A 26,679-nucleotide genomic window follows, 5' to 3' on the forward strand; every position below is an offset into this window, starting at 1 on the left:
ATTTTCATTTCAAATACTTATATCACTGACAACAGTGTCTGGCCAGGATATTGTCATTTTAAAAGTGTGATTGCAGTACCAGTTTTAGCCACAAGTTTTGTGATTGCAATACCAGTTTTGGCCACAATCCTACATACTGTTCCTTTAATTATTTGTAAATATGTCATATGTTATTAAGACATACTTAATTTGTTAAATAATAAACTGTACTCATCCGGGTTACTGTTTGTTATTAGTTTTAAGTGCTTGTTATCTAGAAATAACAAACATGCAAATGTCGCAGCTGGCCAATCAGAATCAAGCATTCCAACAAGCCGTTTAATAAGTGGTGTTTAAACACGTGACTGACATAAGGGGGAGATAAATGACACACAAAGACGTTTTAACTTATTTATTGAGAGATCTGATGTAAGACGAGCACATTTTTAAGGAACAGGCAAAGTTGAATACGACCTCTCTATATAGATACATGTTAAACAACTGGTGTGTGGTAAACAGGTCCATCCTCCTTTGTGACCATTTCCAAGATTACAAGGTCCGTTTTTTGATCTCATCAACCAGATTTAGTCTGGGCACATCCACCTGCCGAAGACCAAACAAAACGATCAGTGCTTAAGACATATATCTTGAGTCATTTCAACATCACAAATAAAACTATATTTTATGTATATCATTTTTGTTTATTATTTTGAGTTTAATAGATTTACCTCTTCTCGGCTGGCGACAATGCGCAGTTTGACGACTCCGTCTTTGAGTTCCTGCTCTCCTAAAATAGCAACTAGTGGAATTCCAGTTTCCTCACAGTGTTGTAGCTGACTCAAGAGTTTTGGGTTTTTCTTATATAAAACTTCAGCCTGTAACACAACACACAGAGACTGACTCTTAACAGTAGACCGGGATAAAGGGAAAATGCTACTGGAAATTGACTGACTGTGGTTCTCACCCAGTTTTATGACATTTTATAAAATCAGTTTATAATAAATTATGTGCAATCGTCAAAAAAATATAGCTACCAATCAACAACATTGTAGAATTTAATATGTTTTGTTTAATTCAAATTCTAAATTTATGATTGTTTTATCTCATGACCTTTCTTTGGATGTGGGGGATAGGGCTGGGTATCGATTCAGATGTTCCAGATTGATTTGGTTTAGATTCACAAGCTTTAGGTTCTCGATTCGATTCTGGTTCTTGGAGCGATTCTTATACTCTGTTCACTATTCAACTCAATGAATATAGATTTAATACAAATACTTTATTTATAAAAAAGAACAGTGAACAGAAGTTTACAAGTGGGTACTTTATTAAAATAAATTAAAAGGCACAACACCATCATCGTCGTCTTGCTTGCAAAATCTAAAATGTTTCCATATCTCTGACTTTTTATGTGAATGTGGCATCAACGTCTACGAAGCCCCTGAAAGTGCCATTTTAAGCACTGAATGAATGAATGACAAGCTCGCTTCTCGCTCCTTGGTAACATTGCAAAGGGAAAAAAAAGGGTGACATCTAGTGGAGAAGACTAGTAATTAGATTAACGTTAATCTTACGTTCAATGTTTGCCGAAATAAATATGAAAAAAACTGTGGCTTTTGAGAATCGATTTTGAATCGACCATGTTAAAAAAAACGATTAATCGGAAAATAATTTTTTTTTTTTGCTCAGCACTAGTGGGGGGCGCAGAGGGATGCACCCTACATATACCAAAAAGTGTGAAAACCACTGCCTTAAGACTCATAGACAATGGGACAATTATCGTGCATGCTAAACACCAGGCATAAGAGTCATTTTTATAAAAACGCCTCTGGTCGTTTTTTTTTTGCTTGTTTGTTTTATGTGCCCTGTTAAAAACTGGCCGACCAATGATATAGGCGCTTTTGCTCACGTGCCTGGAGCTGCTGACGTTCTAGTAAAACACAAAACCGTTTTGCAGAGCATTATGGCAAACGTGACAGCGACTACAAAAATCTTGATAAGAGGGAGTTGTTATGGAGAGGAATTTTAGATCAAATGGGATTCAACGGTTAGTTTCATTTCCCTTAGATTTTTTTCATGTACATAGGCGTGTAACTTTTTCCCACAAACTTTTGACCATCATGTCAAGGACTGAATTAACACCCCGTCGGCTCATCGCCAGTAAAAATCGCTTGGGGGTAAACAGGCAGAAAAACGTCTCGTAAAACGCTGCCGTTAAAGCGCAAGGGATAATTGTCCTGGTGTGTACGAACCTTTAGAGTTGAAGATAAGGCCTGGAATGTGTGTGACACCCCTTACCTTTATTCCGGCATTCCAAAGCTCGGTGGTCAGCTTTAGTCGTTCTTCTAGAAGATTCTTCTGCGCTGAAGCCACCAACACTTGCGTTTCTGTGGTACGCACTTTCTCTGAAGACGCCTGGATGAGACAGACCACAACATGATATGTTCATGTATATAAAGTGTAGCGCAGTTTTTGTGTTGTATACAAAGTGCAAAAAGTTGTATACATACTGATAAAAATATATTGCTTGAATGCACTTTAAATCTGTCGAATGCAAAAAATTAAATACTCCCTTATAGTGCAGCAGTTAGAGCACACTATAATGCATTTACTGTTTTAACCCTTTAACTCTCCCACCAACGTAAAAAAAAGTTGCCCACATTTTTCATGATTTTCACAAAACTTTAATGCCTTCAAGAAAATGTTCTTCTTTAAACTTATAAACATACAATATATCAAATGAAAGTACAGACTCTCTGCTTTCAAACAAACAAACATTTCATCCTATCTTCATTTGTTTTCTTTTTCTTCAAAAATAAGCTGAGATGATTGCATTTTTGGGACTTTTGTTAGAGATTAGATTCAGAACGATGATCGAAACCTAGAGTTTTTACTGTTTTTGGATGAGTGGATGCTTTAGTGTTTTATAAGTTGAGGAGGAGTGCCACCTAGTGGTTAATACCCAAAATATGGATTGCGGTAAAAGCTTGTCATTGGTTGTGATGCACTTTCTCGTAATTGAAAAGATAACTCGTTAATGGCGGGGAAAGAGTTAAAAAAAAAGGAAATTTGGCCCCCTGATTGCATGACTGAAAACCATCTCTCTCTCACCTCAGCCTTCTGCTCCATGATGGAGAAGATTCTCTCGATTCCAATGCTTACACCCACACATGGCACTTTTCTGCCTTTGGGGTCGAACATGCCCACCAGACCGTCGTATCGCCCCCCACCTGCCACGCTGCCGACGCTAACGCCCGCCTCATCGCCCGCCGCCCCGTTCTGCTCTGTGGATGCTGACGCTGGTACCGTCTGGGACAGAACCGCCTCATAAATCACACCAGTGTAATAATCCAGACCTCGAGCGAGACTCAGATCAAACACAACCTAGAGAGAGAGGGGGAAGAGAGATTTAAAAATTAATGGTGGCAACAAAAAGTACAAGCGGTGCTTCGTTAGAAACATCACAGATGCGAGACAGTGAAAAGCCGTAATAATGAACATCAAATTATAACTGTATTTACTGAAATGGAAAAACACTGTAATAAATTTTATAGCGTGTGCAAATCTTATGCAATGGGTCATAAAGCGCAAGTATCAGCTCTTCCAAGTTAATCAGAGTTTTTGTCCTAGGCAGCTGCTATATTCTTGCAGAAAAGGTGTGGCACAACCTAAATATGCGTACCTGCATTGTATACGTTATGTAAGGGAAAATGTATAGGAAGCCAGTTATATCACAGAAATAAGCGGAGGGTCTTTATCACACATTTCACGATAACAACCCTATACATTATCCTGCTTATTTCACGGCTATTTAACGACCTCAAAAGTAAGGTAAGGAACATTAAAGTGGACATTTCACAAGATGTTTTTTAAGATGTCAAATAAATCTTTGGTGTCCCCAGAGTACATATGCAAAGTTTTAGCACAAATATCATATGGATAATTTATTATAACACGTTAAATTTGCCACTTTGTAGGTGTGTGCAAAAATGTGCCATGTTTGGGTGTGTCCTTTAATATGCAAATGAGCTGATCTCTGCACTAAATGGCAGTGCTGTGGTTGGATAGTGCAGATTAAAGGAAGGTATTATCCCTGTCTGACATCACAAGGGGAGCCAAATTACAATAACCTATTTTTTCACAAGCTTGCAGAGAATGGTTTACCAAAACTAAGTTACTGGGTTGTTTTGGTCACATTTTCTAGGTTGATTTAACACAAGGGACCCAATCATAGCACTTAAACATGGAAAAAGTCAGTTTTTCATGATATGTCTCCTTTAAATATTGATTTGAAATATTTTATTAGCTAATTTTTAATGAATGCAGACCTTTTGCAAGGAAAACCAGTTTATATTTTTTAAGATAAGACTTTCAAATGTCATCAACACATTATTTGATTTAATCATTTGTAAATATAATGTCACATATATTATTAAAAGACAAATTTATTAGTAATTTTTGTGTAATATTAAACTGTACCCATCAAAATTATTTAAAGCATCCAGGTTAATGTGTGTTATTAATTTTGAGCGGTAGTTATCTGGGAATAACAAACCTGCAAATGTCACGACTGGCCAATCAGAATCAAGCATTCCAAAAAGCAGTGTAATAATGGCCAATAAACATAAAAGTTTAATAGACATCTACGCCCTTGACCTTATACCTTGTCTGTGACCTGAAAGAGCTCGAGGTAGCTGAAGAGCTGCTTCATATCTGTAAGCCCAGCGCAGGCCTGTTTGCTCTTGGAAAGTTTGGGATCCTGAAGCAGTCGCTCAGCCAGATCCTTCCCACCTAAAGGTCAAAAAGGTTATAACAAAGGCAAACTGATCCAAGAGAGATAGGGTTGATTTGTATAGTAATCAGCAGATGGAGGTAAGCACAAAGCAGGTGAATGACTTTGCTGGGGTAAATTGACTGTGACTGATGGTAAATGAAGTTTACCTTGCATGCTGACGTAACCCCCGATCTGATCGGCTGCATCTTCCGAAAGACCCTTCTCGTTTACCATCTCGTTTTTTACATCCTCCCAGGCCATCTGCAAAGCAAATGCATACAAATCCATGCAAAACAAAATACATCTTTTGAAATCAATCAAATCTGCACTTTTAATTGAATTACAAATAACAGTGCTTTCTCTTTAATAGCCGGTTATCCTATTTTATGCTCGTTCCAGTCTTCAATACTCAATTGTAAGTGACTTTGGACAGATGCATGTGTTAAATGATTTGAAGTTAGCATCATTAGGTCTCTCACCTTGTCCAGTTTGTCCACCGTGGAGCAGATCGTCCGAAACTTCTCGTCGGGAACGCCACACACAGCGAACATCCCGTCTAGAATGCGCCTGTCGTTCACCTTAAAGGTGCCAAAGAATGCATTGAAATAATATGTTACATTGTTCTCTGATATCTACGTGGACAATTTGTGGCTTTATTAAGTGCAAAACATTTTACATGTCCATTTACAACCCTAGGATTTGCCCTTAGAATAACAGTTTATTATTACCTTATTTGAAAGGGTCATTAATAATAACGTTGAGCTCTGCTCTGATTGGCTGTTTCTCAGAGCAGCTCCTTCAGTATCTCTGTGTGTGTGTAAACAGACCTTATGTTTAAGTCTGTATACCAGACGAAGATACAGAATTTGAGGAATAATCAATTGTTCGGAGATTGTTAATGGACGTTTCTTAGTGGTAAGTTTGTGTTTTTTCAGTATGAACCTCCAATAACTTCAGCCTAAACGCTAGCATAAAGCACTTACTAGCGTATAGCACTAACTCAGCATTCACAACTTTGTTTTTAGCATTGTAACAACATTATAATATTTAATATTGGGGGCGTACATCTCGACTGTAACATCAAAGTTGGTGTTATGTTGAGATTTGTCTGTTTTCCAGCGGTCTTTTGCATGCACGAGGTTTACAAAAAAATTAGGAAACAAACGCACTTGAGTTTCACAATATGTCATTACCATATACAGAACTCTTATTGTTCATCTATGCCCAAGTAAATATATAGTTTTACATCCATAATCATAGTATTTAACCCAAAAACATCCACTTCAATGTGCTCAAGAAAATCCGCGTAAATCAGCTACCAACCTTGATGCGAAAATCTCCCAGATCTAATTCGCTCAGGATCTCGTAGACGATCTTAAGACACTCTGCGTCAGGGATCATCGCGTCATACTGACCCGCAATGTCGAAATCCTGTAGCGACAAGGAACACCTGCTATTTAGTTTAAGATCTAGCTATCATAATATTAGATCATTTAAAAAAAATGTATGAATGTGTACGTGCATAACTCAGTGGTAGAGCATTGCTTTGGCAGCTTAATGGTCATGGGTTCGAAACCCATGGGGCACAGTACTGATAAAAATGTATAACTCCTTGTAAATCACTTTAGATAAAAGTGTCCGCCAAATGCATAAATGTTAAAGATCACGAAGCAGCCCAGGATTCAAACCTTTATGAGCTCCAATGTGTGTGAGTCAAGGGTTTGATTCCTAGTGTATGCAAAAACATAAAAAATGATAAACCCCGCCCTCAAAAAAGAAAATTAGACAAACTTGAGTAAAAAAAAAAAATTTTCTGTGTTAGAAAATCAACTTTATGTAACGAACCATAAAACAGTTAGACAGGTTTAGGTAACTCACACATTGGTAAAACTCCCTGTATCTGCCACGGGTCATGGCTGGGTTGTCTCTACGGTATACTTTGGCGATGTGGTAGCGCTTGATATTGGTGATCTTGTTCATTGCAAGGTAGCGAGCGAATGGGACCTGATGGGAGGAGTCAAGGATTGAATTGTGTACAATGTAAATGGGTCATTGTCAGTGACAAAAACGGTTTGGCAAGATGAGAAATTCAAGACTCTTTTTAAAAAAAAACTTGTTTTAAAAGCATGCATTAGGTTTATTTCAATGCACATAGTGCATTTATGTTAATTTTATTCAATAAAAAACTGAATGGACCTGAAAATGGCAAATGGTGTAACCGCCAATTGCGCCAAGAATGATAAATATTAAATATTTTATCTACCTTGATGGCATGTTAGCAAAAAAAATCTAAATATCATTTTATTAGTTATTTTTAAACGTTAATTTTAATGTGTTTTTGTAATATTTGTCTTGACATATGCTGAAAACAGCTCTGTTTTCAAAATAATCTTTGATAAATTATGTAATAAAAAATCATATTACACTAAACTAGATTGTTATATTTTATTACATATTTTTTAATTAATATATTTATATTTTAATTTAAAAAAAAAATACTAGTTACACCAATCCCCCAAATATCCTTTTAAAATGAAATAAAACCAGAAATTTTAGACTTGGTCCTCAAAAAAGAGAATGTATGCAAGTAATCTGCCATTTTATTTTGAAATTTTAACTCTTTTCACTGCAAAAAAATGACTTTTATTACTTAGTATTTTTGTCTTGTTTTCAGTAAAAATATCTAAAAGTTCTTGTTAAATGTAACACTGCAAAAAATGACTTTCTTACCTAGTACTTTTGTTGTACTTTTGTCTTGTTTTCAGTAGAAATATCTAAAAATTCTTAAATTAAGAAGAATTTTCTTGATGAGCAAAATGACCTAAGAAAATAATACTAGTTTTAAGACAAAAAATATACAATTTAAGTGAATTTGTGCTTAAAACAAGCAAAATTATCTGCCAATGGGGTGAGAAAATTTTACTTGAATTAAGTGTTTAAGAAAAAAGAAATCTTATTTCACATTTTTTTTCTCACCCCATTGGCAGATAATTTTGCTTGTTTTAAGGACAATTTCACTTAAATTGTATATTATTTGTCTTAAAACTAGACTTATTTACTAAGGTCATTTTGCTCATCAAGAAAAAGAATTTTTTGATATTTCTACTGAAAACAAGACAAAAGTACAACAAAAGTACTAAGTAAGAAAGTCATTTTTTGCAGTGTTACATTTAATTGAACCATACAGACACAAAATAATTAACGTCTCATCATTGACGCAAATACTGATTTTAACTAGACGTGATCGTCTTTTTGCGTTTTCAGGACCCCAAAACGCCGTCATTTTGTATGAACAACCAAACCGCTGTTGTGTAAAATAATTGGAAACACATTGTCAAGGATACAGTAAGGTCATATCTCAAGGAAAGAAGTTCCCCACCCTGGTCCTTTAGATCATAGATAAGTTTGGAGTCCTCTCCGTACTTTCCTGTTAAAGTTTCCTACACACAACAATAAGATGAGTCGTTATTAAATAATTATTATTAATCACATGTAGAAACTATGTGATAAACTAATGCGTCACTGTTCAAGAGACCTTCAGCTCAAAGACGGGAGTATCAATGGTTTCAGCACCATGACGTTTAAAGCAGTTGATGATGATGTTGAAAACCTTCTCTCTTATAGCCATCTGCTTGGGGTTGTAGTCCCTGGTCCCCTATGGAAAAGGACACATAAAGTTAAGGAGACAAAGAAAGATCTTAGTGTGGTAATACAAGCCTATGTCTTTACTAAACAAACTTAAAATGCATGAAATTTCACAAATATTAATAATTTATTTGGTTTCACCTTGGCTGTTTTGAGAACAAATGTGTGTTTGCCCTCATCTCCACCCAGCTGAGCTTTAAGCGCCAACAGTTTGGCAACTTCTTCATCAATCTAAAACCACACAACAGCATGACAATTACTATTATATTTAACAATATACATATAATCAAAATGTTTAAAAAAGTGTTATATACATTATGCATTTAATTCTAGTATAAACTTATAGTCTTTGAGTCTCGTGGAAGGAAATGGATGGTATACACAAGAAAAGAACAGACAAAAGACAGCAGATTTGCCAGTTTTGTTTGGACTGTGTGTGTAAAAAAAAAAGGAAATGTATTACCTGTGATAAAGTCATTCCAGAAGAGCGGCGTATAGAACGCAGATGCATGATGGTCCGACGGCCCATCAGTCCAGCACACATGCGCATGGAGATCAACCCCAAAGTGTTCATTATGCAATCAGAGTCCAAACCCAACACCAGCACCAGAATTCACACAGTCAGCAATAGCACAATCACAAAGAGTCATCCACGGGATCACAGCAGAATCACGGACAGCAGCAACAGTCCAGGTGTGCAGTGAAGAGATGTGAAGGATGAGGATGATGGTGGTATCCGTGGCAACAAGCAGGAAGAACAGGAGAAAATTGGTGAGCAACCCTGTCACTATGGTCCCCGAGAGAGGCATCATGGCAACGAGGAAGCAAAACATGAGAAAAATCACCCACCGTCCTCAAACTACCCGAATTATTTAATCTGATTATAAATTAAGTTCTCAAATCCTGAGTGGTTTTGCTAATGACATTGAATAAAACAACCCCAAGTCATGACGTAAATATTCAAATGAATTGAATTGAATGAATGAATCAAATGAACTGTCAGTCCTGTCAGCTGTCTTTCCACCATATTAAGTAGTACGTACATTTCTAAGTTTTCTCAAATGCTGACATTATGGTGATGGCAGCAGTTTTAGCAGTACAATGAAGTAATCATTGCTTACAAAATTCATCCCTCCATACCTTACTGTACTCTCTCCATAACTGTACATGCTGTAGGTTTCCATCATGAATGAATGATTGCATCAGATGGCTAATAGTTAGCATCATTCGGTATGTCTAATATAAACGTTTTAAATATTAAATGACACTGTATCCGATTCAATATATTAAAACAGCCATTCAAATCATATCCAAATAATAATGTTATTATCACCATACTGATATGACAGAAAAAACGTGATGACAATAGTTACAACTTGTTTCTCTCAGCGGGCTTTAAAAACACAAGATTATAATCAGAGCAAATCTGAAACTAACCTGATCTTTACTCGCTTTCTCCGATTTCAGTTTTCTGACGACCTCTCCTTGTGTTTTAATCGCCTCCTGGATCTCTGCTTTGTCAGCCATGGTGCTCCTGCGATTGAAACTACCGGTGTCGCAAACATTATACGTCACCTCATGTTCTGGACATCTGCCGTCTCAATCCGAAGGCTGCAGCCTCCGAAGGTCGCATTTCTAGTCTTCAAACGTCATTAAGATGATCTTGTTTCAAAATATTAAATATTATAAAGTTGACTATTATTCTTATTTAATCGTAAATTGTTGCAATATGCTTATAACTTGCGAATGTAATGCTAATTTAACTTAAATAAACCAGGCTTGATGACGTTTGCAGCCTGCATATGAGACCTCCGCAGGCTGCAGCCTTTGGATTGAGAAACGGACATCGTGTTCGACTGTTTAAATTAAAATCAACATATAAACAATAAAAATGGCATTTACACACAAAATAAAAGATTAAATGACTTACAAATAGTAATTGTTGTAAAGCTTTTTTATTAAATAAACTAAAAATAGTCACAACATTGTCAAAATTTACATTTGCTTTTAAAAATTGGATTTATATAATAAGTCATATGTTCACAAAATAATAATAAAAGAATCTTTATATTCTCAATAATACATTCGGGGAAGCATTTCCATAACCTGAAGCTGGAGTTAAAGTGCTGTTATTTCACAAAATTAAATTGTGAATATTATAAAGCTGCGTTGTGTGTATTTCTTTCAAATATATGCTATGAAATATATATTTTTAAAATATATATTTTAAGACGTTATCACCACCAAAAGAAAATATTTAAGCATGAAGGCGCCTGCGAGGGCAACTTGAATCCCGCAGGTGTCAGTAAAGGGTCGCTTGTGGGGCAAAATGATTCGGGCAGCCGCAGAAGAAGCAGCAGTCACATGACATTAAGAAGGTGGGGTCTGAATAATAAACAAGTTCTTCACATTAATGTACACTGGATTGCTGAAAACCGAGCAACACACAATTTGAACAAAAGGTAAATAGCTGTCAGCACACAGGCTAATGATAAACCCCAATGACCGATAGCACCGATCACGTTATTATTGTTAAATGACCGGTTTAGGTGAGTGTTAGCTTTAGCATTCACATAGCCTAGCATCAGCTGTCAAGTGAGAACAGAGAGAATCTGATGTTTTGCGCTTTAATTGCTTGAGATAACTTTACAAGCTAAATAATCTAAAGAAATATGTTTTGTTAAATGCTGTTGAAATCGTTGTCTAAATTGTTGAATTAAGTCTGCATTGTTTAGATGGATAGAATATGAATAATGCAGATTAATGATTATGTGTATTTAATGTACCCATATGATTGTTGATCCATTAAGATAACTAACCATGGTTTTATTGTAGTAGTAAAAAAGGTAGTAACCCATGTTTTTTTTTTTTTTTTGCAGATTGGTTACTTTTAGCATTATCATCCATAGTTTTACTACAAAAGTCATGGTTAAACTATTGTTACTTTAGTGATGTATTATGGTTTTACTGCAAACTATAAAATAATGTACTATAGTAAATGCTTTAACAGTGGACAAGTTTTGTATTTCCACCAAATTGTATTAAGCCACAGAAACACAATATCACCCATTGAGTGACCCTTATCTACCTGTAAATGAATACTTTGTCATTGAAATGAGAGTGGTTGAAACATGTAATTGTCTGCTATGAATTGTTTTTGTTGTATAGGTAATCTGTTCCCCGGCATCATGAGTCCAGGCCAGTGGGATCTTCCTCCAGAGTTGTGCTGCAGGCCCATGGCTTTTGTGGCCCTCACAGGACTGGACGTGGTGTATAATGCCATCCACAGAGCCATATGGGATGCCTTCTGTGTCAACCGTCGAGCAGACAGGGTTCCCATTTCTTTTAAAGTCCTACCAGGAGACCACGAATATCCGAAGTGTAGAACCAAGGTAAACAAAGGAGTTGTGAAGCCTCCTAATCATACAGTATATTAAAATAAAATATGCATGCACAAATTTAGTCCTTCCATGCACTTTAAAAAAACTTTACAGTTTGTGAACATAGCAGTATGAACACTATAGTCAATTAAATAATTTTGCTGTAATTCTTTTAGTCATTTTGGAAAATCTGACTATTATGCGACTTTATTGACATTGTTTTCCTAACCTTCCCCTTGTGATATCAGAGAACATCTTATGAGTGGTACATGCCTAAAGGCATTCTGAAAACGGGCTGGATGAACAAACATCTGAACCTGGTGCCGGCACTGGTCGTACTCTTCTATGAGCTGGACTGGGACGATCCGCAGTGGAAGGAAAAGCAATCGGAATGTGCCACTAAAGTGGAAATTGTCAGGTACGGTTTATATTAAAGGAGGCCTGTTCACAATAGACATTTGTAAAAAATGCAAGCTTTTATGAATTAGAAATAGCACTGAAAAATAATCAATTCCACCGGGTTGCTTTATGATGTCTCATTTAATGTATATATTTTTCCTGAAGGACAAGTTTACAAGGAAGAAACACAAAGGTTGCAGTTGTTTTAATTCAAAAGAAGACTCCTCTGCCTCCAGGTATCATACAACTAAAATCGCATTTATATTCCCCAATACATACATGTTGTTTGGTAAAGCTTGGTTTTGCGCCTCAGGTGAAGATCTGGTGGCATCTGAGAGGGCTTCTTCTCTGTGTGGCGCCTGTGATCTTTCCGGAAAATCTCTGTTTGTCCTGCCCCATACGGATCATCTGGTGGGATACATCATCAGGTTAGAGTCGCACATGAGAGTGCATAGGTTTTTATAATTTCCATTAAAAGATGAGTTGGCAGATTGATCGATTTAATCTTTAAACTGATTTAAATTTCATATTTATTATCATTACAAATTAAAGTATTTTTAAATCAAGGTTTTATCGACTCTACATTTGAAGAATACTCCATCCAAAAATATTTTTTATCATGTTCAAGCATTTGAGAATCTAAAAGAAAAGCTTTATTATTCAGACTGGAGAATGCTTTCTATGAACATGCGCAGACCTACTATTATAATGAGATCAGGAGAGTGAAATCTCACAAGGAGTTCCTCAACAAAACTACACACCAGGTACAGTAACTGTCCCATGCAAAACTCTTAAATCCCATTCTATGTGACCCTGGATCACAAAACCAGTTATAAGGGTATCTTTTATTTTCAAATTGAGATTTGTGCATCATCTGAAAAAAAAAGCTTTTCATTTGTGGATCTATGCATTGTTAGGATAGGACAATATTTGGCTGTGATACGACTATTTGAAAATCTGGAATCTTAGGGTGCAAAAAAATCATAATTGTTTTTATATATTTACTGTAGAAAAATGTACAAAATATCTTTATGGAGCATGACCTTTACTTTTGCATCCCGATGATTTTGGCATTACGAAAATTAATCATTTTGTTGACCCATACACATTTTTGGCAATTGCTACAAATATACCCATGTGACTTAAGAATGGTTCTGTGGTTCAGGGTCACACATGTGAAGCTGTTGGCTTGTTCTTTGAGTTATCCAGTGTTAAACAGTCCAGCTAACATCTTCACAACCCTTGAATGCTTTGATTTTAGTTGCTGTTTGTCAGGCACCAGTTTAAGATGGGTTTCTTCAGTGAACTAAAGCAAGATACCCAAAATGCCCTCAGGTAAGTGTTAGCATAAATATGTAGAATTATTGTGAGATAATACATTTGAAAGAATTGAAAATATAAAAGTTTTTAAAGTAAAAATGTGTAGATTCTATCTTTTCATACATATTGTAATTAAGATATGTTTGCATAAGTATAAAAGCATTCAAAAAATTAAATCTAAGTAAGCAATAAGATACGTGAGGCTGTGCTTTATTGTGGAATATGTCATGGCCATAGACTGTAAAAAATATGGATGTAGTGTCCGGTGACGTCACCCATAGGTACTTTTTGAATCCAAAAGTAGGCGTTGCCTGCCATCACCATCTTAGCCGCACATTCACTGTGCATCACTTGCGGATAACCGAAAATGGGTAAAAATGCGGGACGTGGGTGAAGATAAAGTGGCTGGTTCCTGAAACCACAACTGCCTAGCTTGACTCTAGTGACAGCAGTCACAAGTGGCCATGCCCTTAAATATGCAGCACTTTAAGACTTAATATAATTTAAATGGATGAGTAATAAAAAAAATCACCTGCGTTACAGTTGTCATGAAGCTTAAACTTGGCTATATAGACCAAAAACACTTTTTGTACCAGGCTGTAAATATATTATTTTCTACTGTAAAGTTGGGCATTTTAACATGGAGGAATTGCAGTTTAAGTCACTTCTGTGTTGATTTCACGAGAGACCGCAAGGTTGCCCCTCGGTCACGGCTGAGGTGGTTGTTATGCATTATGCTGTTACTTCTTCACAATACAGCTCTAGCCTCAAATACCTTATTACTCTTCTGAAATGTTTGCCAAACAATACAACAATTGAAGCAAAAACATGTATCAATGCAACTTTCATGAAGTAAAATCACTAAAAGCCTATTTCACATACATTTACAATAAAGCGCAGCTTTGACCGCTGCACCCATTGATTATGTGTATCATTGTGCACCACCCTTAGCAACTTAAAGACATAGTTTACCCAAAAATGAAAATCTTGTCATCATTTTCTAATCCTTATGTTGTTTTAAACCGGAATTAATTTATTTTTTCTGATGAAAACAAAAGATATTTTGATAAATGATGGTAAGCACACAGTTGACGGTATCCATTAAATCCCATCACATTTTTTGGAAGTCACTGGTTACAATCAGCCATGTGCTGCTTACCATCATTTATAAAAAATATCTATGTTTTTGTTCATCAGAAAAAAGAAATTCATACAGGTTTAAAACAACATAAGGATTAGAAAATAATGAGATTTTCATTTTTGGGTGAACTATCCCTTTAAGTTGCACATTGATACACATAATTGTTGTGTGCACCAGTCAAAGCTGTGCTTTATTGTAAATAAAACACAGCTATTGACCAATCAGAATCAAGTTCTGGAACTAACCGTTTTATAAAACGTCAGAGAGTGCTGCTGGTGTCATGTTTTTTTTTTTCCCATTCTGTTTAACAGATATTACAGGACTGCATATAGTCTTGTCCATGAACTTAGAGCTCATGAAACAAACATGCTTGAGATCAAAACCATGGCTGGATTCATCAACTACAAGGTTTGAACTATTACTACATACTATAACACCACTTAAAGGAACAGTTCACCCAAAAATAAAAATTGTGTTATCATTTACTCACCCTCGCGTTGTTACAAACCTGTATAAATTTCTTTGTTCGCTGAACACATAGATATTTTGAGCAATGTTTGTAACCAAATCGTTTCTGAGCACCATTGACTTCCATTGTATTTTTCTTTAATACTATGAAAGTAAATGGTGCTCCTGATTCTTGCTTGATTATCTTCCTTTGTGTTCAGCAAAACAAATACATTTATACAAGATTGTAACAACTTGAGGGTGAGTAAATGGTGACACAATTTTCATTTTTGGGTGAACTATCCCTTTAAAAAGTTTTTTCTCATGTAAACAGCAAAGTATTTTTCAGTTGCATTTCTTTAAGAGTGGATTTCTAATGGTGGGCATCTCTCACAGATCTGCAGGCTGTGCTTTCAGCACAACACCCCACTGGACGCAATCGCTCAGTTTCGCAAACACATCGACCTGTGCAAGAAGAAGATCGGTAGCGCTGAGCTTGCGTTCGAACACACCGCCTGGATGTCCAAACAGTAAGATGGATCCCTGTCATATCCACCTGTATTTATTATCAAAACTTTGCTCATTTAGCTATGCTAGCAGGTATGGCCCTTCTGGTAAATCTAAACAAAGATACATTTATGCATTTGGAAGATACTTTGCTTCTTGTTTGCATCTGACTGCCCACAATTTGAAATGCATTGCAGCACATACAGTGAGCTCCTTCATTGTTTGCCACTTTACTTTATTTCTCTCTCTTTTTCTCTTTTCCACAGGTTCCAGTCATTTGGTGACCTGTTTGATGAGGCTATTAAACTGGGCCTTACAGCCATCCAGACCCAGAACCCAGGGTTTTACTACCAACAGGCTGCTTACTATGCACAGGAACGCAAACAGCAAGCAGCGCAGCTCTGTAGTCACGAGGTACAGCGGCCTACATTTCGATGCATAATTATCTTCACTTATTAAAGGAAGTGATGTCAAATCTTTCTCTCATTCAGCTTCAGACAGGTGTGGGCAACCCTGCACCCGACCCCCAGGAGACGCCCACTGGAGCTTTGGACTTTTATGGACAAAGAGCCTGGAGACAAGGACATCAAAGTGAGGAGATTTCTATCAGTCTCTCTGCATCTTTGACTTAGTTTTATGACACTCCCTCAAGGATATAAGACTTTGTTACCTTTAACCCTTAGGCATTGATCCACCCGACACCGAGAAGGAGAAACAAGGCATCCTCGCTCTTCAAGTCAAAGAGAGAGATGTTCTCCATTCGGTGGGGCTTTACTTTTAATAACATAGTTCCTTAAAATCATACGTTTCTTCTGATCTTAAAATCCTTTTAGATATAAAGACTTCCAAACTTTTGACTGGAAGTGTGTTATGTTAACCGTGTGTTTGTGATGTCAGGAGCTGATCATCGCCCTGCTGAGTAACGCCGTCGCTCAGTTTAAGAAGTACAAGTGTCCCAGAATGAAGAGCCATCTTAGTGAGTGAATCACACATTCATATTCATTATTTCATTTTGTTAAAGAAATTAAATTCATTGCTGATCTCCGTCTCTCTCTCTTAATCGCTCCCTCTTTCTCTCTGCAGTGGTTCAGATGGGAGAAGAGTATTATCATGCAAAAGACTACACCAAAGCATTAAAGTGAGTTCAATAAAATTGGATAAAACATGTCGATTTGTATATGCACTTACATTAACTTAAAGAAGACAATTTAAGGATTTTCACTGAAGTGTTTGGAGGTGAAAATATTAGACAGAAAATTTGTTATAGCAGTTTATTTGATTAAATGTAAAGAATGCAATAACATGTAAGGGATAATGTAGAGGCAGCCGGTAGTTATCAGGAAATAAGCCCCGACAGTGTGATCAGGACCTGACGCGAAGCGGAGGGTCTTGTATCACACTGAAGGGGCTTATTTCCCAATAACTACCGGCTGCCTCTACATTATCCCGCTTATTACACGGCTACTTGTCACATAAGAAAAAAAACTGGACATGAATATGAATTTGAAACACTTTATTGGCATATTTGTTTTAAATTAACATTTTTATACTTCCGCGAAACTTTGCACAGATGCATAAAATGATCGTAATACCTTATTAAGATCCTCTGCTTCATACTTGTCTGTCTCAATTTTTTCTCTTTTAGCCAGTCTTTGAGAAGTTTTAATGCCAATTCTGTATTTTTTTGTGTGTTGGCTTCGTAGCTGTCATGCTCTATTTTGTCAAGTTCAGTCTCAGTAAGCTCTCTGTGTCTTGTCGTGGTTGTCGAGTGTTTGTCACAAGATGGCGCCAAACAGACAGTAATCTTTATTGATCTTTATTGGCGCGGAGCGATTTTACTCATGCAAGTAGTCCGGCTATGCGTTATTATTTTGGAGCGGTTATTATTTGAAAAGAACGAACCTGCAAATGTCTCAACTTACCAATCAGAATCAAGCATTCCAGAGAGCCGTGTAATAAGTTCATTTAATAAGTAACATTATAAAAATGTAAACATTTCACAAAATAAATAATGTAAATAAATATGAAGTCATAAGTCTAAAGTAGTTGTGATCCAAATTTTAAGTTAAAATCACAAAAAATGAGGTTTGTCTCACACTTTTAGTTGTTTTACCAACAAAGGCCACTAGGTGTCATCGGTTTGCTGCATACTCTTGTCACAAATTAATAAATTACTGTAACTGCATTATTATTAATGCAAAAAGGTTTTGAAATATGAAAAAAACTACATTCTTAGAGCTTTCCAATGATATATAGTTTGTCAACATTTTTGAAGATTTATACTACAATATAGCGTTATGAATATATATAAAATTATATTCATTCATATGGGGGGGAAACCATGTAACAAAAATCTGTCACTACATTATTTCTATCATCAGATGACCTGTAACTGCATTATTATTAATTCAAAAAGGTTTTGAAATATGAAAACGACATTCTGAGAACTTTCTGGTGATATATAGTTTATCAGATTTTTTAGGTTTAGAGTAGGGTTTTACTGTTCCAAATATGTAAGGACAAATTGGGCCCACCTGTGTCCCATGAAATTTTATAAATTGACTTTCACTATGTCATAATTTTTCGAAAATTGTGGTGAGATATAAAAACTACACTCTTATGCTGCGTTTACACCAGCCGCAGTAGAGCCAGCAAGCGCGGGTGATTTACATGTTAAGTCAATGCAAAGATGCCTACGGCGCGGATGGCCGCGTGAATTGAGTGTTGCCGCGGGAAACGCACAAGTTGAAAAATCTGAACTTCGGCAGATTTCCGTGCTGTGTTAACCAATCAGGACCTTGCTGTAGTAGTGACGTAATTACAGGAAGCGAGCGGAGTGGCGGAGTGTCAGCGAAGTCGCAGAAGCCCCTCCCATGACGTGAATTTCCGCGTGATTTTTTTTTTTTTTGGTGTAAACGCAGCATTAGAACTTTCCAAAGATATTTAGTTTGACAAGATTTTTATGTTTAGACTTTAGAAACAATGTGGTCCCACCTATGAACACATGGCCTTTTAGAAAATGACTTGCACTATGTCAGTCTTTTCCCAACATGATTACACTCTTAAAGCTTTCAAATGATAAATAGTTTGTCATGATTAGATAAGAATTCATATGCAAAACACTGAAGCAATAGTAGGCGTCCCGCTGGTGGAACAGTGACGGTTAGCAGGATTATCAATGTTTTTAGGCACACTCTTATCATAAATGAATCACCTACTCTCCCTAAATAATTTATTTTATAAAACACTGATGATTTCTGTATTTTAAGGGCTTAGACCTTTCCAACAATATATAGTTTGTCATGATTTGATAAAATTTTCATTCAAAATATTGAAGTAAACCTAGGTGTTCCTCGAGACGAACGGGTGACTGTTAAGTAAATCTATCTTTTCGGTACAAATGTGTCAGATAAAGTCAATGTAAATGTGTGTGTTCTACAGATTGTTGGATTATGTGATGTGTGATTACCGCACAGAGCGCTGGTGGTCCCTGCTCACCTCTATCCTGTCTACAGCGCTGAAGTGTTCATACCTCATGGGTCAAGTTAAAGACTACATCACCTACTCTATGGAGCTTGTGGGCAGAGGTATATTACCATAATGAAGTATAATGACACACAACTTTTCCACATGTAAGTCACTTTAGTTAACGTCTGTGTGTTTGTGGGTTTAGCCTCTGTACTCCCTGAAGAGCAGAAGTCTAGGATTGAGAAGAATCTGATTAAAGTGCTTATGGTATGTATGATGTACCGGCATTGCTTATGCTTAACACCAGCGCTCCATCCTGAAGTCAATGAAATTTTCAGAAAACAAAAAAAAATAAGAAATGTATAGGGCTGTCAAAAGATTTATCACAATTAATTGCATACACATTAAAAGTTTGTGTTTGCATAATATATTTTTGTTTGTATCGTGCGTAATTATTATCTTTATATAAATACAAGCATACATGTATACATTTAAGAACATTTGTATTTATGTATATTTTGATCAATATTTAATATCAAATATATATTTATATTAATATTTAAATGTATTTGATATTAAAAAAAAAAAAATATATATATATATATATATATATATATATATTTATTTATTTATTTTAATGTATTTGATATTATATACACACACACACACACACACACAAATGTAAGTGTTATACGGTATACAAAATAAACACACAGTGCACACATATATTATGCAAAAACTAAATTTTATTTTGTATGCAATTAATCACAATAAAAAAAATTTACAGCCCTAAAAATATAATAAATTATTCTTACTCTTATTTTTTATTTCTCATTTGTTTATAGATCCAGTATTACTCTTAAGCGTAACCAATTAGATATTCATTATGTCTAAAAATATTTAAATTGGTATATATGTTTTGGTATAGGGGTTCCTTATAAAACATTTGTCATATTTGGGGGTACTTGGCATCATGACATTTTTTAAAAACGTAAAAAGTTATATTGCTTGTTTTGTGCCAATTCTTGAACTAAACATATTCAGTAAAAAAATCAATCTTGTACATTTCATGGATTGTTAGAATGAAGTTCCTGAGCCTGAACCAGACTGTGATCCGGTCTCTGTGAAGGCCGCCCAGTCTTTATGGAGCGACCGCATCTCTCTGGCTGGCAATAATGAATTGACTATTGAGGTCCAGGACTACGTGCCCTTTGGTGAGCACTTGGATTCACTTTTAGCCTTTTGGTCTGAACACTAATAGCAGTTCACACACAAATTAAGCTGCCATGTATTTTGTCAAATGAAAATTATGCAGGTTTGGAAACTCTTACCAGGTCTGATAAAGAACTAGACTAGTAGCAAGAAATAAATCTATTAAGACTTGTGTAACTGTCAGTGTGTATAAAAGTGATAACCTTATTTTTATATAGGGTACTGTTAGTATAGAGTAGATTTGCCTATAGATGTATTTAAGTATTGCAAAACCCTCTAATAAATGTGTCACAATGTTTAGCTTAACAAAACTTATGTTTAGAGTTAATCATTTCACTTAAATGTGATTAAAAAGTTTTTGCTATATGCTATATTTTCACAAACATCACTTTAGGCATTTTATTGGTATGTAGTTTTTCGCTGCAAAATCCTCTAAATGCATGTTAAAGGAACATGCCGACTTTTGGGGATTTTAGCTTATTCACTTCATCCCCCCAGAGTTAGATAAGTGCATACATACCCTTTTCATCTCCATGCGTCCCGTAACTCTGTCTGACACACACAGTGCTAGCCTAGCTTAGCACAAAGACTAGAAGTAAATGGCTCCAGCTAGCATACCACTCCCAACAAGTGACAAACTAACACCAACATTTTCCTATTTATATTATATATATATATTATTGGGAGCAGTATGCTTCCTGGAGCTATTTACTTCCAGTCTTTGTGCTAAGCTAGGCTAGTGGTGGGTGCTTCCGTGTTACGGCATGCACAGAAATGATAAATGCATGTATGGACTATAAGCTAAAATTAATTTAAAAATTTTTTTGTTGTAATAATGTTAGCTTAAAAAAATTTCCACATCTTTGGACAAGGCATAGTAAACAGTTGCTAAAGATGCAACTAGAAACATTGCAAACGATGAAAGTCAGAAGCACACATTGGGAGCGCTGTGATCCATCTGACTGCCACATTCAGGTTGCATTCAGGTCCAGGTAACTCAACAACTCTAAATGTCAAACACGGTTGTTTCGCTTACTGTCGTTTATCCAATTCATTTTTTATGCACTTAGAGGACTTTGCTGAAAAACCAACATGTCATTTAACAGATTTTGCCAACAAACCCTTTTTCTTGAATGGCCTGAAGCTGGGATTTGAAGTATTTGACGAACATAAAATACATTCTGAGAGCATTTTGTTATTATCAGTAGCTTGTTTTTGATTGAGGTGGCGTTTAGTGGCTTTTACATCTGAGCTTATTTATTTCTTTTGGTTATGCTGGTGGTGTCTGAAACACAATGTTTTGAATCTGTTTACTTTGATATGCTCTCTCAGTTCAGTGCAAAGCCAAGTTCCTGTCACCTAGTTTCCATATAGATGAGCCTGTTCAGCTGCAAGTCTATGTCAGAGCCGACTGTCCACATCCTGTGCGCTTCTCAAAGCTCTGTGTCAGCCTTAGCAACCAGGTACAGCACACCTGATTCTTACACACACACATACATATATATGAGTGTCTTAATGAAATCATCATTGTTCTATATTTATCAATTGCATTGCAGGAGTATAATCAGTACTGTTTGCTAGAGGATGCCTCGAAAGGGAAAGATATTCTTGAATCTTCGCCCCAGGAGAACATGTGTCTCGTTCCTGGCAAAACCCGCAAGTACTGCTTCAAATTTGTAGCCAAAACAGAAGATGTTGGAAAGAAGATAGAGGTAAAATATATATACTATAAAATAATGAAAGTGTTTTTTCCCCTAACATTACTTCTTAATTCTCCTATGTTCAGATTACATCTGTGGGACTCATGTTAGGCAGAGAGACGGGCCGTTACGTGTATCTGAACTGGCGTGGCGGCTGGGGGGATGCGGCCTCCTCTCATGATGCTTTGCAAGCATCCCGCTCCTTTAAGAAGAGGACACACCTCCCAGAGCAGCAGGTGGACTGTGACACAGTGTCCATACAGTCCAGCACTATGTAAGTTAAAAAACAAATATCAATACTTAAAATATCTCTTAGGGATGGACCGCCATATCTGCCTATAATCGGTATTAGCACATAAAACATTTTTTATCCAACATTTTGAATTTTTGTTTTTGTTTTTGAGCACCATTGACTTCCATAGTAATTTTTTCCTACTATGGAAGTCAATGGTGCTTCTGTTTGCATCTTTCTTTGTGTCCAGCAAAACAAAGAAATCTATACAGGTTTGTAACAACTTGAGGAGTAAATGATGACAGATTTTTCATTTTTGGGTGAACTATCACTTTAACCCTACAAAATATACCTGTGTGAAGATTTACATTGTTGTCAGAAGAAAATTTAATCCCATCATGCCTTGCAGGATCATCTCCAGAGTGCCCAGGATCTCAGTACAGCTGACCCACGAGCCTCCAGCATTAACCAATGAGATGTACTACATGACCGTCACCATCCAATCAGAGGAAGACACTGTCGCCAAAGACATAAAGCTCACTGCTGGCCTTAAACCCGGTGGGTACCACAACAACGAGCCAGACAAACACCTTACATTTGGTTGTTTTTTGAAGAAAAATAATAGGATTGGTTATGTTTTAAAAGTATGCTTATTTTGTCATCAGGTCAGGATGCTAATCTCACACAGACGACCCAGATCACACAAAACGGCTCAGAGGTTTGTGATGATTCTCACCCTGCCCTGCTTCCAGACATTCCCATCGGAGACCTGCAGCCCGGCCAGAAGGTACGGCATCTTGCCACAGATACGGGAAGATTCAGAGATTCAAGTATGCTAGAAATCTGTCTATGTGTTTTAGATCGTGAAGCCGCTCTATATCCGCTGTGTGAGTACTGGATCCAGAATATTCCTGTTTCACGTCGCTTATTCTGTGAGCGCTACGGTGGAAGGCAAGGACATCCCCTGCAAGTGTCACAAAGTATGTAAATCAGTTATGTGTTGAATGTTGGGTGATATAAACTTAACTTCTCATAACCCAACAGCATTGTTGTTTAGCTCATCCACATCATTATATTTTTTGCCTTTACCCGTAGGATGAAACTGTTAGCGTCGAAACGGTTGTTCCCTTTGATGTGGCTATGAAGTTTGTGTCCAGTAAGGTAAAAGCATCATGTTTACATGATTGAATAATATTTACACTTACCTAAAGGATTATTAGGAACACCTGTTTAATTTCCCATTAATGCAATTATCTAATCAACCAGTCACATGGCAGTTGCTTCAATGCATTTAGGGGTGTGCTCCTGGTCAAGACAATCTCCTGAACTCCAAACTGAATTTCAGAATGGGAAAGAAAGGTGATTTAAGCTATTTTGAGCGTGGCATGGTTGTTGGTGCCAGACGGGCCGGTCTGAGTATTTCACAATCTGCTCAGTTACTGGGATTTTCACGCACAACCATTTTTAGGGTTTACAAAGAATGATGTGAAAAGGGAGAAACATCCAGTATGCAGCAGTTCTGTGGGCAAAAATGCCTTGTTGATGCTAGAGGTCAGAGGAGAATGGGCCGACTGATTCAAGCTGATAGAAGAGCAACTTTGACTGAAATAACCACTCGTTACAACCGAGGTATGCAGCAAAGCATTTGTGAAGCCACAACACGCACAACCTTGAGGCGGATGGGCTACAACAGCAGAAGACCTCAACGGGTACCTAGGAAAAAGAGGCTACAATTTGCATGAACTCACCAAAATTGGACAGTTGAAGACTGTAAAAATGTTGCCTGGTCTGATTAGTCTCGATTTCTGTTGAGACATCAGAATGGTAGAATCAGAATTTGGCGTAAACAGAATGAGAACATGGATCCATCATGCCTTGTTACCACTGTGCAGGCTGGTGGTGGTGGTGTTATGGTGTGGGGGATGTTTTCTTGGCACACTTTAGGCCCTTTAGTGCCAATTGGGCATCGTTTAAATGCCACAGCCTATCTGAGCATTGTTTCTGACCAGGTCCATCCCTTTATGACCACCATGTACCCATCCTCTGATGGCTACTTCCAGCAGGATAATGCACCATGACGCAAAGCTCGAATCATTTTAAATTGGTTTCTTGAACATGACAATGAGTTCAATGTACTAAAATGGCCCCCACAGTCACCAGATCTCAACCCAATAGAGCATCTTTGGGATGTGGTGGAATGAGAGCTTCGTGCCCTGGATGTGCATCCCACAAATCTCCATCAACTACAAGATGCTATCCTATCAATAGCACCTTGTTGAATCAATGCCACATAAAATTAAGGCAGGTCTGAAGGCGAAAGAGGGTCAAACACAGTATTAGTATGGTGTTCCTAATAATCCTTTAGGTGAGTGTATATTTACTGTAGTATGGATGCTTTGATTTACATGTTTGTTAATATTCAGTTCGAGCATTTGGAGCGTGTGTATGTGGACGTTCCTTTCCTGCTAATGATGGACATTTTGAGCGCCTCTCCGTGGCCGATCGAGCTTGTAAACAGTGACGTGCAGCTGGTGTCCAGTATGACTGCCATCGATCAGCCACAGAGTCAAGTAGAAGGAGGTACTTTGTCTATCTCATTCAAATCAAAATGTCACTATTTATCTTGTAACAGTCCAAAGTGACTGAAAGCATTACACTGATGTGATTGTCTGTGTCGTGCCGACAGTGACGCTACAGACTGGCGAGTGTGCCAGCGAATGTTTCCTGCTCAAATGTCCTCCAGTTCAAAACGGCACCAACACCGTGGCTTCAGGACAGTACATAATTTCCTGGAAGAGGTGACATCATAGATCCAGATCCATAGGACTTCTGTGAACTTAATTTGTGATGTTTTTTAAACAATAAATGTGTTTGGTTTTCAGGAAGTCAGCACTTGCTGAGACATCAGTGGTAAGAACAATCATCATCCTCCCACATGTGATGGTGGAGAACATCCCACTGTATGTGCACGCAGGTGTGTCTAAGCTTAAAACTTGAAGATAAAATATGTCATTTGTGCATTTGTTTCATCCTAAATTTATTTTTTCTCTCTCTTATAGAGGTGCCATCGTTCGGTCGTGTGCGTGAATCTTTACCAGTAAGGTACCATCTGGAGAACCGGACCGGGTTGGTTCAGGATGTGGAGATAAGTGTGGAGCCCAGCGATGCATTCATGTTCAGTGGACTCAAACAGGTCAGAAGACCCCCGCTCATTTTATTCGCGCATGTTTTATTTTTGGAATTTTCTGAAAATTTGTCATCTCCATCTGCAGGTGCGCATGAGGATATTACCAGGGGCCGAGCAGGAGATGTTGTATAATTTTTATCCTCTGATGGCCGGTTATCAGCTCCTCCCACAGCTGAACATCAGCCTGCTACGCTTCCCAGACATCTCCAGTCAACTGCTGCGACGCTTCCTGCCCTCGTGCATATTTGTTAAGGTAAATCTGTACAAACAGCTTTGAATGCCTTACAAATAAATTATAAACTGTAATAGTTGCTTCTAAATGTTTATAAAAGTGTAAAAGAAGGTAACAGTAGTCTTGTGTTATGATTTGTTAGCCTCAGGGCCGAAATGGAGATACTTCAATAGAAGCCGCATGAAGACGACGCAAATCTCTTGATGCTGATGCGTTACCATGGTAACTGTTAGCGATGAAGGCTGACCATTCCTTGGAGAACACGTGTTCACACCTTAGTAATATGAAATTAGAAATGAAATATAATGAATGTTAGTTGCGTGATTGTTTGCAGGTTTGTTGCACAACGCTTAAACGATTCCCTGCCTAAGATCTTTTTTCTAATTAAACGTCTGGTTGCACCACTGTTTTACTGTTCTAACCTGTAAGCTGTTCGTGAAAACAACCTTATAACTAAAACACACTTAATATTAAAAGAAGTGCGACAAACATAAGCTGTTTTAAAATTATTTAATTTATTGTCATGTTAATTGTTGTGCAAAATGAGCTCTGTGATTGGCCAGACATGTGGTTCTCACAAACTATATGCCACTACTGTAAACTGTATATAAAAAGTTTTTACACCTAATGTATACTTTTCAGTTGTTAAAGGGGGGATGCATGATCTCTGAAAGCCAATGTTGACATTTGAAAAAAACGCCCCCACTCCAGTAGAATCGGGACCTTCTTTTGATAGCCCCACCCCACACATGATTAGTAGACATGCGCCTTACTGCTGATTGGCTACAAGTGTGTTTTGGTACTTTTTTCAAAAATCATGCACCCTGCCTTTAACCGGCCAGGAAAGATAAGGCAGAAAAATAAGCAAAATCCAAATTGTACAGTAATACACCCACTCAGAAATGCAAGATTTTCCAATGACAGAAACAGGTAAATAAATATATACAGACAGTTGTGCCATCAGGGTCAATATTCAGATGAGAGTACCTTAGTGTGTTGAAAGGATAAATACGCAAATTTCATAAGAGACCTTACATCATACCATGGTATATACAGTGG

General features: G+C 37.0%; 2 protein-coding genes across 4 annotated transcripts; one reads left to right on the top strand and one right to left on the bottom strand.

Annotated features, from left to right (window-relative positions):
- Window positions 1–376: 376 nt before the first annotated feature.
- On the bottom strand, window positions 377–9,958 carry hars (histidyl-tRNA synthetase). Of its 2 annotated transcripts, XM_065263967.2 has the most exons (14): window positions 9,833–9,958; window positions 8,859–9,182; window positions 8,537–8,626; window positions 8,286–8,405; window positions 8,095–8,190; window positions 6,629–6,754; window positions 6,074–6,181; window positions 5,230–5,328; window positions 4,918–5,011; window positions 4,640–4,767; window positions 3,088–3,360; window positions 2,275–2,391; window positions 708–854; window positions 377–582 (listed from the first exon to the last, which is right to left on the bottom strand). In XM_065263967.2, the coding sequence occupies exons 2-14, from the start codon at window positions 8,967–8,969 to the stop codon at window positions 529–531; spliced, it is 1,563 nt and encodes a 520-aa protein (XP_065120039.2). In that variant the 5' UTR covers window positions 8,970–9,182; window positions 9,833–9,958; the 3' UTR covers window positions 377–528. The 2 variants fall into 2 exon arrangements, with proteins under 2 accessions (XP_065120039.2, XP_065120040.2); XM_065263968.2 differs by lacking the exon at window positions 8,859–9,182 and having other exon boundaries at window positions 9,833–9,948.
- Window positions 9,959–10,736: 778 nt separating this feature from the next.
- On the top strand, window positions 10,737–26,114 carry trappc11 (trafficking protein particle complex subunit 11). Of its 2 annotated transcripts, none has more exons than XM_065275274.2 (30): window positions 10,737–10,857; window positions 11,564–11,787; window positions 12,024–12,193; window positions 12,340–12,410; window positions 12,488–12,602; window positions 12,839–12,938; window positions 13,436–13,509; window positions 14,947–15,043; window positions 15,479–15,612; window positions 15,856–16,003; window positions 16,081–16,180; window positions 16,273–16,352; window positions 16,487–16,565; window positions 16,673–16,727; window positions 19,031–19,176; window positions 19,263–19,324; window positions 20,139–20,271; window positions 21,602–21,732; window positions 21,826–21,981; window positions 22,056–22,243; window positions 22,611–22,759; window positions 22,867–22,988; window positions 23,062–23,181; window positions 23,297–23,362; window positions 24,625–24,781; window positions 24,888–24,999; window positions 25,084–25,175; window positions 25,261–25,394; window positions 25,474–25,641; window positions 25,763–26,114. In XM_065275274.2, the coding sequence occupies exons 2-30, from the start codon at window positions 11,584–11,586 to the stop codon at window positions 25,802–25,804; spliced, it is 3,405 nt and encodes a 1,134-aa protein (XP_065131346.1). In that variant the 5' UTR covers window positions 10,737–10,857; window positions 11,564–11,583; the 3' UTR covers window positions 25,805–26,114. The 2 variants fall into 2 exon arrangements, with proteins under 2 accessions (XP_065131346.1, XP_065131347.1); XM_065275275.2 differs by having other exon boundaries at window positions 16,087–16,180.
- The last annotated feature ends 565 nt before the right edge of the window (window positions 26,115–26,679 follow it).

The sequence above is a fragment of the Paramisgurnus dabryanus genome, chromosome 16, assembly GCF_030506205.2.
Source record: "Paramisgurnus dabryanus chromosome 16, PD_genome_1.1, whole genome shotgun sequence".
Taxonomy (NCBI): domain Eukaryota; kingdom Metazoa; phylum Chordata; class Actinopteri; order Cypriniformes; family Cobitidae; genus Paramisgurnus; species Paramisgurnus dabryanus.

Excerpts from the sequence above, each read along its gene's own strand:
- trappc11 (XM_065275274.2), top strand. The coding sequence starts at position 11,584 with ATGAGTCCAGGCCAGTGGGATCTTCCTCCAGAGTTGTGCTGCAGGCCC. Across the intron at positions 21,733-21,825 it reads GTGTCAGCCTTAGCAACCAG|GAGTATAATCAGTACTGTTT; the intron begins GTACAGCACACC and ends ATTGCATTGCAG. Across the intron at positions 25,000-25,083 it reads TACATAATTTCCTGGAAGAG|GAAGTCAGCACTTGCTGAGA; the intron begins GTGACATCATAG and ends TTTGGTTTTCAG.
- hars (XM_065263967.2), bottom strand. The coding sequence starts at position 8,969 with ATGAACACTTTGGGGTTGATCTCCATGCGCATGTGTGCTGGACTGATG. Across the intron at positions 5,329-6,073 it reads TGGGAGATTTTCGCATCAAG|GTGAACGACAGGCGCATTCT; the intron begins GTTGGTAGCTGA and ends GGCACCTTTAAG. Across the intron at positions 4,768-4,917 it reads GGGTTACGTCAGCATGCAAG|GTGGGAAGGATCTGGCTGAG; the intron begins GTAAACTTCATT and ends TTTGACCTTTAG.